This window comes from Meles meles, chromosome 8 (genome assembly GCF_922984935.1).
Source record: "Meles meles chromosome 8, mMelMel3.1 paternal haplotype, whole genome shotgun sequence".
Taxonomy (NCBI): domain Eukaryota; kingdom Metazoa; phylum Chordata; class Mammalia; order Carnivora; family Mustelidae; genus Meles; species Meles meles.
Window position 1 is genome coordinate 99,574,882 of NC_060073.1, and position 11,667 is coordinate 99,586,548.

An 11,667-nucleotide genomic window follows, 5' to 3' on the forward strand; every position below is an offset into this window, starting at 1 on the left:
GCCTAGCAACTGCAATAAAGCAAGAAAAATTAAAAAGTCATATTTATTGGAAAGGAAATTTAAACAGACAATATAATGTTCCATAGAGAAAATCTACAGAAAAGCTAGTAGAGCAATAGGAGAATAGTAAGGCTAGAGGATATAGACTGAATACAAAAAAATCAATTGTATTTCTATATACTAGTAATAAACAATTAAAAATTGAAATTAACAGGCACCTGAGTGGCTCAGTTGATTAAGCATCTGCCTTCAGCTCCAGGTCATGATCTCAGGGTCCTGGGATCATGCTCCCTGGCTCAGTAGGGAATCTGTTTCTCCCTCTCACTCTCTCTCTGTGCTTTCCCTTTCTCTCTCAAATAAATAAATAATAAAATCTTTAAAAACTGAAATTTAAAAGCGATGCCATATACAATAGTGTCAAAACATGAAATACTTAGCAGAAAATTTACCAACGTATCTGTAAGATTGGTATAGTGAAGATCACAGAATATTGCAAGAGAAATGAAAATAATCCTAAATTAATGGACAGACATGGCATAATCATAGAAAGAAAGAATCAAAACTGGTTAAAATATCAATTCTCCCTAAATTGAACTATTGAGTCAATGCAATCGCAGTCAAGGTCCCAACATGATTTTGCAGAAATTGACAGAGTGATTCTTTACTTTTTTTTTTTTTTTAAAGATTTTATTCATTTATTTGACAGGCAGAGATCACAAGGAGCCGAGAGGCAGGCAGAGAGAGAGGAGGGGAAGCAGGCTCCCCGCTGAGCAGAGAGCTTGATGTGGGGCTCAATCCCAGGACCCTGAGATCATGACCTGAGTTGAAGGCAGAGGCTTTAACCCACTGAGCCACCCAGGTGCCCCCAGAGTGATTCTTTACTTTATGTGGAAATGGAAAGGACCCAGAATTAAACAAAACAAAGCTAAAAAATAAGAACAAAGTTGGAGGATTTACCCTGTCTGATTTCAAGAGTTTCTTGAAAGATTCTCTAATCAAGATACCTAGTATTGACATAAAGAGAGTATAAATTGATGGAATAGACAGTAGCTCTAGAAATATATATGTATAGCTAATTTATTTTCAATGAGATTAGCTATGCAACTGAAAGCAATGCAACTGAAAACCATTTTCAATAAATGCTACTGGACAATTAGAAATCCATACGATAATGAATGAAAAAAGGATTATACACAGAAATATAAAATTTAAAACTAGAAAGTACTTAGAAGAAAACATAAGAAAAAATCTTGTATTGTGTGGTAAATAGGACAAATAAAACATAAACCCTAAAAGAAAAAAGTTCATAAACTGGATTTTATCAATATTAAAAACTTGTGCTTTTTAAAAGACTGTAAAAAAATGCAAACCACATACTAGAGGACAATGTTTATAAAATATGTATCTGATAAAGGACTTATATCTAGAATATATAATATATGAATAACAGTAAAACACATTATATATATTTTGCTTACAACTCAATATTGAGACAAAGTACTTAATTAGAAAATGGAAAAAAGTGAATAAGCACTTCATTAGGGAAATGCAAACTGAAATCAAATCAAACACCGAGTTTAAAGTTTAAAATTACAAAACTGACATACTAAGTGTTAGCAAGGATTTGGACAAGGTGGAACTCCCATAATGATAGGGATGCTTTGAAAGCAATTTTTCAGCTTCTTATAAAGCTAAAATTACATTAATCATAAACCCAGTAATCTTACTCCTACTCCTACATATTACCCAAGAGAAATGAAAGCATATGCCCACAAAATAAACTGAATGTTAATGTTCAGAGTATTTTATTTATCAAAGACCCAAACTGGAATCAGTTCAGGTATCTATTAAGAAATGAATGGATAAACAAATTGTGTTAGTCATCCAATAGAATAAAGTTTGCCAATAAAAAGGAATGGCATTGTTCCTTATTCATACAAGCAACAACATGGGTGAGCATCAAACTCATCGTGCTAAGTTAAAGTAGATATGAAAGACTTCATAGTTGATACTTACACTTGCATGGAATTCTAGAATAGCAAATATATAGTAAAGGCAGACTCCTGGTTGTCTGGGCCCAGAAAATGGGATGAGGAATGTGTCTTCAAAGAGGAGGGAGAGAACTTTTTGGAGTGATAGAAACATTCTATATCTTGATTGTGCTATTGTTTATATACATATTTATCAAAATGCATTGAACTATACACTTAAAATGGTGAATTTTATTATGTAGACCAATAATAAAATATTAAAATAGATATGGCAGAACTTAAAGGTAATGAATTCTCTCAAAAGTCTGAAAAACGCTCATAGAGGATAGAAAAGAGGAGAGTAACTCCAACATCTGAATAATAATAATCCTAGAAAGAAAGAACAAAGAGATTTGGTAGGAAGACAATTATCAATGAAGGGTATAAGAAAAATTGCCAGGAGTAGAGGATTTGTGTTGCTAGAGTGAAAGAACACTCTAAAAGAAAACAGATATACCAAGACATATTATTGTGAAATTTGAGAACACTGTGGATGAAGATCCTAAGAGTTTTCAGGGAGGAAGTGAGGGAGGGATAGAGAGAGAAAGAAAAAGATGGTTGTAAGATGGGGTGGGATGGGGAGGTGGACAAGATAGATAGATAGATAGATAGATAGACAGGATCACATAATACATAAAGGAACAGAAATGAGAATGCTATTGGACTTCTCCTTGACAATACTAGGATCTAGGAAGGAGGGGATCTAACAGGAGAGCAGCAAATGGAATTCCAGGCTGATGGCCATGCACGGGGTCTCAAAAACAATCATTCCAGATACACACAGAAGGCAGAAGCCTCCAGCAGTAAAAGGAAACTGACAGATTGTTCTATATGTTTGGAAATTAATATTGATGAGTATTTGATAGATATTATGCAGCATGTGAAAATATGAAGGATAGATACATGGCACTGGGAAATTATTATCAATCCCAGGAAAAATTTCAGATAGTACAAACAGGAAACATAATTAGAATATAGTATTTGGGTTGCTGGTTATTCATATAGTGATGGTTATTTGTATAATGTGGGCATTAAGTATTGAGAAAGAAAAATTATAACTGAAAGGACAGGAACAGGAAGTGGGGTAGGAGAGTGTCAGAGAAGAACCCACACATATTTTAAGTGGAAATAATGAATTCAAATGAACAACTATTATAAAGTTAGACTCCATTATTTACTGATCCATGAATAAATGTCTAAAATAGAGGAATCCCTTCACTATGAAAGGGTTTGAATTCTTGGCGATAACATCCTTCGTATCTGGGATTTGCTGCCCATATCTGTTCAGTCACAATGGGCCAAAGGACTACCAGGAAGCATAAAAATGGAGTATCAAGACATATGGTCCTTCCTGCCCCCATGAGTAAAGGCAGCCCTACCTTCCTTGCTGATTGGGGTCAATTATTTTTGCCAGGATGGTGAATCTACTTCTCGTCTGCTGGTTACAGGACTCCTAAGTACCCTCGTGACAACTGTAACTTAGAGTTTATTGGGACCCCTGTGTCCTCTGGCATTTTGTCATCTAAAGTCTAGCTCTTTATGCTCCCACTCTTTATTCATTCCTGCCATCTTACTTATGGGCTCAAAATTTTAGTCAGATTTGATCCGTGGTTCTTTCTTCTCTTTCCATCTCTCTCAAACCAGAGAGATACTAAATCCTATTCTTCCAAGATCTTATCTCTTGGCACTATTCTTACTTTACTATCTCCACTGCTTGTGAAACCTTAGCTGATGTTTCTGTTTTTAGTCTCTCCCTGTTTTAGCTAATCTTGAATGCTAGGGCTGTTGAAAATATCTTTTCCATGCTAGAGTATAGATTTGAATGATAATGATGATGATGATGGTGATAGCAACAACATAATTTTTATGTCTTCCATGTTTAAGTAATGGAAATGGCACCATTTATAATTATTATCCCCATTTTAAGATAAGTAATTTGAAGCTCAGGAGAGGTTAAACCAAGTTTCCAAGGCTACACAGCTAGTAAGTGGCAGAGCTAGGAACTGTAGAGATTAGTTTGATTCCACATACAATTTCTCATTTAACTGGAATATATTCATAGTGAAAGAAGCTGCTTCTAATAATCTTTCTGGGCAAATGCATGTAGACTAGGACCAATCCAAATGAACCCCATTTATCACTTTCTACTTCCTATCTAATAAAGGGATGGGAAGGTTGGGCAGATGTCTGTTTTGGGGACAAAAAGATGCGCTTATTTTTATACTTGTTGAGTTCAGGGTGACAACAGGATGGCATTTTATTTATTTATTTATTTATTAAAAGAGTTTATTTATGTATGTGACAGAGAGAGATCACAAGTACACAGAGAGACAGGCAGAGAGAGAGAGAGGAGGAAGCAGGCCCCCCTGTCGAGCAGAAAGCCTGATGCGGGGCTCTATCACAGGACCCTGGGATCACAACCTGAGCCAAAATCAGTAGTCAGATGCTTAACAGATTGAGCCACTCAGGTGCCCCTATATCATATGACTTCTGATAGATGAATTTAATTTTATGCCCATCTTAAGAGCCCAACTGGTTATATCAACTGAAGACATTTCAGCTGCCATCTTTTCTCTCTGGACAGGCTCTCTCTCTGACTTTATGGTTGGAATTGTGGCTTATTCTTGTATTTCTCTTCTGTGGAGTGAAGGGTACTGACCTCACTCCACTCTGGTGCTGCCTGAAGGTCTACCAGACATATGAGGTTTCATGCATGTGCATGAGGTATATATACAAAGACACTGTATTATACATATTTTCCACATTAGTATGTTATAATCCATGCCTCACATATATTTTAGTGTTAGCAATAAATAGAACAAGAAATCCATTATACAGAGATTCAAATTTGGGGAAAGATAGTTCTGCAACAAAAGTAACTTAATCAAGAAGATTTATTTCTACATTTCTTTCTGCTTGTATTGGAACAAGCCAATAGTAAAAACAACTTTATAGAAGCCCTGGTTCTCTTGAAATAAAATCTAGAGGCATTTGAAATGGAGTTCCCATGGAAACCACCTCTGGGGTGAAAAAAATCTCAGAACTTTTTTTCTGGTGTTGCATCATGTATTCAATAACCCTAAGATTCCTAGAGGAAAGTGAACATTTAATAAACTCCCGAGGTCTTCTTTGCCCTTGGGTCTTAAGGAGAGTTTACTTATAGTACTTACTTTATTTTTTTTGATAATGGATTGTTTTTTCTATTTCTTAAATATGTGTAGTGGGATTGAGAACAGGGATTGGGATTCATTAGAGTTGCTCTGGGCCATGGAAATTTCTCAGTGTAAACAGACAGATGAGGCACAGTCATTGTTGAGTCTTAGCCAAGGGTGAGCAAGTCCTCACTGATGTGTGTGCACACACTCACAAACACACACACGCATACGTACAGGGGTTTTAGTTGGATTTGCCCTAGGAAGATGGATCTCTGTTTTTGCATTTTGGTTTCTTAAGGTCTCCAGAGGTTTTCAGCCCTGAACACTGAACAGAAAACATAACTCATCTGCTGACACTTGAGTTTATCCAAAGAGAGACCTATTTTTTTGGATAGAAAATTTGCCATGCTTAATATATAAAAACCCCTAGAAAAGTTGCCACACAAAATTTTGTTAGTCTTTAACTAATAACCTACATTGTGTGACTTGTGATTGTCTAAAACCTCATCAAGGTCTCTTGACCCTCTATGTTGTTATGACCATCAGAATTTCCTCCCTCAGATCCAGTAATGTGGGCGAACATACTGCGTTTAAAGTGCAGGACAAAAATGTGATGCCGTGGAAAGTTGTTGCATTGAGCCATGAATGTCCACTGTTTTATTAGAGTAACTGATCTTACAAAAAAAATATTTTTCAGGTCCCTTTCAAAGTCATCACTCGAATGTCAGATTATTCTATTTCAAACTGGAATCTGTAAACGTTGCCTTTTCTATCCCTGTCCCTCGCATTCCTTTTCCTCATATAACTTTTCATATTACAAGTTTCACCTCTTTCTTTCACATATTTTCTGTCTTTTCCCACTTGAATAAAAGCCCTATGAGGGCAGGAATCACTTTGTGTTTTTTCACTGAAGAAATCACTGGGCCTTGGAAGAGTTTCAGGGATGGGGTAGATGTTCAGTTGGTAGGTGTTGAAAGAATGGCATCCTTGTTCAAAGTCTTTCATCAACTCTCCATTATCTGACATACTGGCTGAAGAATCTGTTCTCTGCCTTTAGGTCTTCACAGAAGCTGTTATTAGTTGTTGGGCAAGTATTTGCTTTTAATAACGAAGCTTAAAATGAAAGATCAAGTAGTGGAGAAAATTTATTTTTAAGCTTGGTGAAGGTGCAAATAATTCTTGGTATATATTGGATGTGACTGAAATAATGAATATCCTTCTCTAAAGTCCGATTCCCCTAATATTACCTTTCCTGATTTTAATACTTCCTACATTCCCTTAAAGTTACACATGCATTTGTTTTTATCTATAAAGACTCTTATGAGATCTCAGTAAGTAAAAAATCCTATTTCAGAGATTTTACTGTCACTTAGAAAGAGGTAGCATGCTTAGCGACTAAGACTAAGAAGGTTAGAATTGGACAGATGAGGGTCTGACTCAAGATTCTGGAAGCTGTGTACCTTTCACTTTAAAGGAGAGTTTAGTAGGTCTAATTTATAAGGCTGTTTTGAGGAATAAGCAAAGTACTATTTTTTTGTGCATTGTTTTAGAAACTTGGTTTTGGTACTAAGGGTACTGGATCCATACTGTTTGGTACACAGTAAGTGCTCAGTACAGGGAAGCAAGTACTATTTTTCCCCATAAGGCTTTGTTGTTAATTGTGTGTACCAAGATGTAAGTAGAATGAGAGGCTCTGTCACGGTAAGCCACATCCGGCATTATCAAGGACGCAAACAAATTCTCTTCTTCCTTAGGGAAGGGGGGGTCTCGGGAGCAGTGATCCTGAGGGAGTCTCTGTAACTACATCCCTGAGATCTCGAATCCAGAATAAAACTCCGTAGTCTCCTGTTATCCATGGGCATTAGAAAAGGATGCTGTCTCAGGCCTAGAATTTGGAGACTTGAGCCAAAGCCACAATCAGATCAAGTTCAGCTCAGCAAGACAGCTAGAGGTTTTGATCCTCAAAGTAGAGAAGCAGAAGCAGAGGGTCTGAGCTCTGAGTTGTCACTTTCTGTTCACTGGGGCCATTTGAGTGTCCATGAAGGAGATGGATGAGAGCCAGTGGAGAAAAGCACTGTGACTGGAAGCTGAAGGAGGTGAGTGCCTGTCGGACCTGGTCTGTCTTATAGCAGAGGGGGTAAAAGCTCAAAGCCCAGGACCCAGACTGCCCGAGTTCACCTTCTACTGTAACTTAGCAGCACCAGGACTGGGGCAAGTCACTTAGGTCCAGAATCCTCATCTGTGAAATGGGCATACTCACAATGCCAGACAGCATTTAGAACAGCGCCTATCCCATAGCTGGTACTCAGTAAACGTTTCTATCCTTGTCTTCTTTATGTCACTCCCTGCACTTCTGTGGCATGTAGCCTTCTCTCTCTCTGTCTCAGTGACTTGTTTCTTTTTCCCTTACAGACCCTCTGAGAGGACAATGGCCGCAGATAACACCTCCTCTGTGACAGAGTTTGTCCTGGCAGGCTTAACAGATGAGCCAGAACTCCAGATGCCCCTCTTCTTCCTGTTTCTAGGTTTCTATGTGGTCACGGTGGTGGGGAACCTGGGCCTGATAACCCTGATTGGGCTGAATTCTCACCTTCATATTCCCATGTACTTTTTCCTCCTCAACTTGTCCTTCATAGATTTTAGTTATTCCACTACTCTCACCCCTAAAATGCTCATGGGTTTTGTCTCAAAGAGAAATCTCATTTCCTATGCAGGGTGTATGACTCAGTTTTTTTTTTTCTGCTTCTTTGTCTTTTCTGAATCCTACATCTTGTCGGCGATGGCATATGACCGTTATGTTGCCATCTGTAAACCACTGCTGTACGCAGTCACCATGTCTCCTCAGGCGTGTTTCCTCCTTTTGTTGGGTGTTTATGGGATGGGGGTGTTTGGGGCTGTGGCCCATATGGGAAACATAATGTTTATAACCTTTTGTGCTGACAACCTTGTCAATCACTATATGTGTGATATCATTCCCCTCCTTGAGCTCTCCTGCAATAGCTCTTACATAAATTTGCTGGTGGTCTTTATTGTTGTGACCATCGGCATTGGGGTGCCCATTGTGACCATTTTCATCTCTTATGGTTTCATTCTTTCTAGTATTCTCCATATTAGTTCTACTGAGGGCAGATCCAAAGCCTTCAGTACCTGCAGTTCCCATATAATTGTGGTATCTCTTTTCTTTGGATCCGGAGCTTTTATGTACCTCAAACCACCTTCTATTTTACCCCTTGACCAGGGGAAGGTGTCTTCTGTATTCTACACTGCTGTGGTGCCCATGTTCAACCCATTAATCTACAGTCTGAGGAACAAGGATGTCAAAATTGCCCTGAAGAGAACCTTAGGCAGAAAAATCTTCTCTTGAAAATGACTGAGAAAGGAGATCCAAAGTTTTGTTTATCAGAGTGTTTCTTTTTCTTTTCTATGAGGGAAACAAATGCCAATGCTTGTTCTCCTATTCTTAGAGGAAAAATTTTAAATTTTATGTTCTTAAGCATAAGTATTCTCTCTACTCCTTATTCCACCCTAACTATTCTAATCATTTTATAAAAATAGTTTCCACAGTCATAGATGGTTACTTTTGAAGAGGCCTAAGAAATAATTTAATCTAGCCCTTCATGTGATGCATTACACACAGGAGACTCATACATATTTTGTAGGTCGCCCAGGGGCACACACGTACCTCATGCCGGAGCTGGGACTGGCATCTGAGCCCCTGAATTCTAATCCACTCGGCTCTTCTTTCTTTTAGCCACTCTATTGTGATGCACCTTTTTCCTGGCAGGTTTCATTTCCAAGGTTTTTATTTTTATTTTTGCATTTAAAGCAATCTCATCTATTTATAGTGATGTCATGCAACTTTTCAAGAGTTAATCTTTGGAACACTATTTTTGCAACAATGTTGGAGATGAAAAATGTAATTTGATCTTGAAAAATGCTAGAAGTTTTAAGGTTTTTTTGGTGGGAATTTCCATATAGAATCAAGCATGATATCCACTGAGGTGTGTGCAGAGCTGTAAGGATGCAGGCGAAGTTTATTAGCTCTTCTAAGGAGAGATGTACAGATTCAAGGGAGTTAGAAACGTTGGATACAAGCTTCACTCATTATTTACAGACTAATAAGGTAGGAATTGGAGACTTACTTCAAGTGTCTGAGTGATGTAACTGAGTAATAGATAGTTTTGTGTACACGTGGCTCATTAGAGTAGTACCAACCAACTATGTATCAAGAAGGCAGCTGCCATTGTATTTTAAGGCATTGCAAATAGCTGGGATTTTTTTAGTGTTAGAGCGTAAGGGTAAGGCAAAGAGATGGTGGAGTCAAGACAGGTCATATATTCACAGTATTAAGTAAATGGAGGCACAGCTTACATAAAGAAACAGAAGAACAATTTTTTGGCCTGAATACATTATTAGTGGTAACAGTGCTTTAAGAAGCAATGCATGTGAACTGTTTGCAAGATATCTTGACCTACTAACTTTTCTTAGGAAAGTTCTCTTTTAAAGAAAGTTTTTATTTTATCTATTATTATTATATCTATATCTAATTATATCTATATAATATATATAATTATACCTATATAATATATATGTTATATCGATATCTAATATTATACGATTATCTATTATTAATCCATTATTTTATCTATTAGAGAAACTTTCTCTATTACAGAAAGTTCCTCTAATAGAAAAAAAGTAAAGCTGTTTAGTTTTGTCCTTTAGAAAGGTTCTATTCAATGAAGATGTAATAAAAGAATTGAAATTGTAGGAGAGAACTGGGCTTTGGATAATATTATAAAGGGAAAGATCACTGAATTGCTTATGAGTCTTCTCTCCAACGAGACACATAAGAATGTTTTCCCGATAGTCTAAACATTAAAGGAAAAACAATGAGTTGAGGGTGTCATAAGGTTGATGGAAAATCAGTACAATGTTGGTAAATAAAAAAACAATCTCACCCACACCTTAAGTTGAAGTATAAGTTATGTACGGGGATTGGGGGGGGGGGGCGCCTAGGTGGCTCAGTGCTTGAGCATCTGCCTTGGGCTAAGGTCATGATCTTAGAGTCCTGGGATCAAGCCCTGCATCTGGCTTCCTGATAGGTGGGGAGTCTGTTTCTCCCTCTCCCTCTGTCCTTCCCCCACTCATCCTTTCTCTATTTCAAATAAATAAATAAAATCTTAAAAAAATAAGTTACGCATAGCAAAGTGTGTAAGTCTTAAACGTCAATGAATTTTTTCACATATATAAGGCTATGTAACCATTATCTAGACCAAGAGGTAGATTTGCATCATTTCAGAATATTGCTTCCTGCCCCTTCCCAGTAAATTACTACCAATTCTCTTTTTGGAAATAGCTACTATTTTTACTTTCATTGTTACAGATGCATTTTGCTCATTCTTGAGCTTCATATAAATATTAAATATTGTATTTACTTTTTTGGTCTGGCTTCTTTCTCTTGATATACAGTGTAATGTGCATTTTACCCATAACATTATATGTATAATATTTTGTTCTTGGTTATTACTGTTTAGTATTCCATTGTGTGAATATAGAACAATTTATCAGCTATCCCTTTAATGGACATTTGCCTTATTTTTAGTTTCTGCATATTATTTTTAATAAAGATACTATGAACATTTGTGAGCATATAGTTTCTTTGAAATATACTCATTTCTCTCAGGTTTATACCTAGATGTGGATTTACTGGGTCACAGAATAGATATACTTCAAGGCTTCTTAAATACTACCACCTTGTCATCCAAAGATTTTTAAACTGATTTGCACTTCCAGCAGTTTCCAGGTAAGGATGCTCCTTATCCTTCTGAACACTTGTTTTCAATTCTTTTTATTTTAACTACTCTTTTGGATACAATATCACTTGAGTCTTTTCCTTACATTTCCCTAATAAGTAATGATGTTGTTTTGCAGCGGCCGTGGATATATATTCATAATATATTCATTAGCTATTTGGGTATCAGCCTTTGTGAGGTGCCTATTCAAGGGTTTTGCCTACTCAAAAATAGTGTCTTAGGTCTTTTTCTTATTTCTTTTTGGCCAATATATTTATTTTTTTATTATGTTCAATTAACCAACATATAGTATATCATTATTTTCTTATTTATTTGAGTTTTAAGAAAGCATTTTCTGGATATGAATCCTTTTTCAGACATACACATTATAGCTATTTTTGCTCAGTCTGTGGCTTGCCCATCCAACTGGCCATTCCTAATGATGTCTTTTTGATGACAGATGTTTTAATATTTATGAAGTTCAATGTATCAACTTTTTTCTTGATCCTCAGTGCTGTGTCCTACTTAATCTTTACTTATTGCAAAGTGATAAATATATTCTCATGTTTTCTCCTGAAAGCTTTATTGTTTTTCTTTTAATGTTTAGAGTTTTGATCAATTTTAAATCAGTTATCATATGTGGTGTGAGGTAGTAAGTTTATTATTTTTTTCATGAAGATATTCAGTTGC

At 36.6% G+C, this 11,667-nt stretch overlaps 1 protein-coding gene across 1 annotated transcript; it reads left to right on the forward strand.

Annotated features, from left to right (window-relative positions):
* The first annotated feature begins 7,613 nt into the window (after positions 1-7,613).
* On the forward strand, positions 7,614-8,549 carry LOC123949417 (olfactory receptor 8B12-like). Its single transcript, XM_046016850.1, has one exon. The coding sequence runs from the start codon at positions 7,614-7,616 to the stop codon at positions 8,547-8,549; it is 936 nt and encodes a 311-aa protein (XP_045872806.1).
* Positions 8,550-11,667: the final 3,118 nt, after the last annotated feature.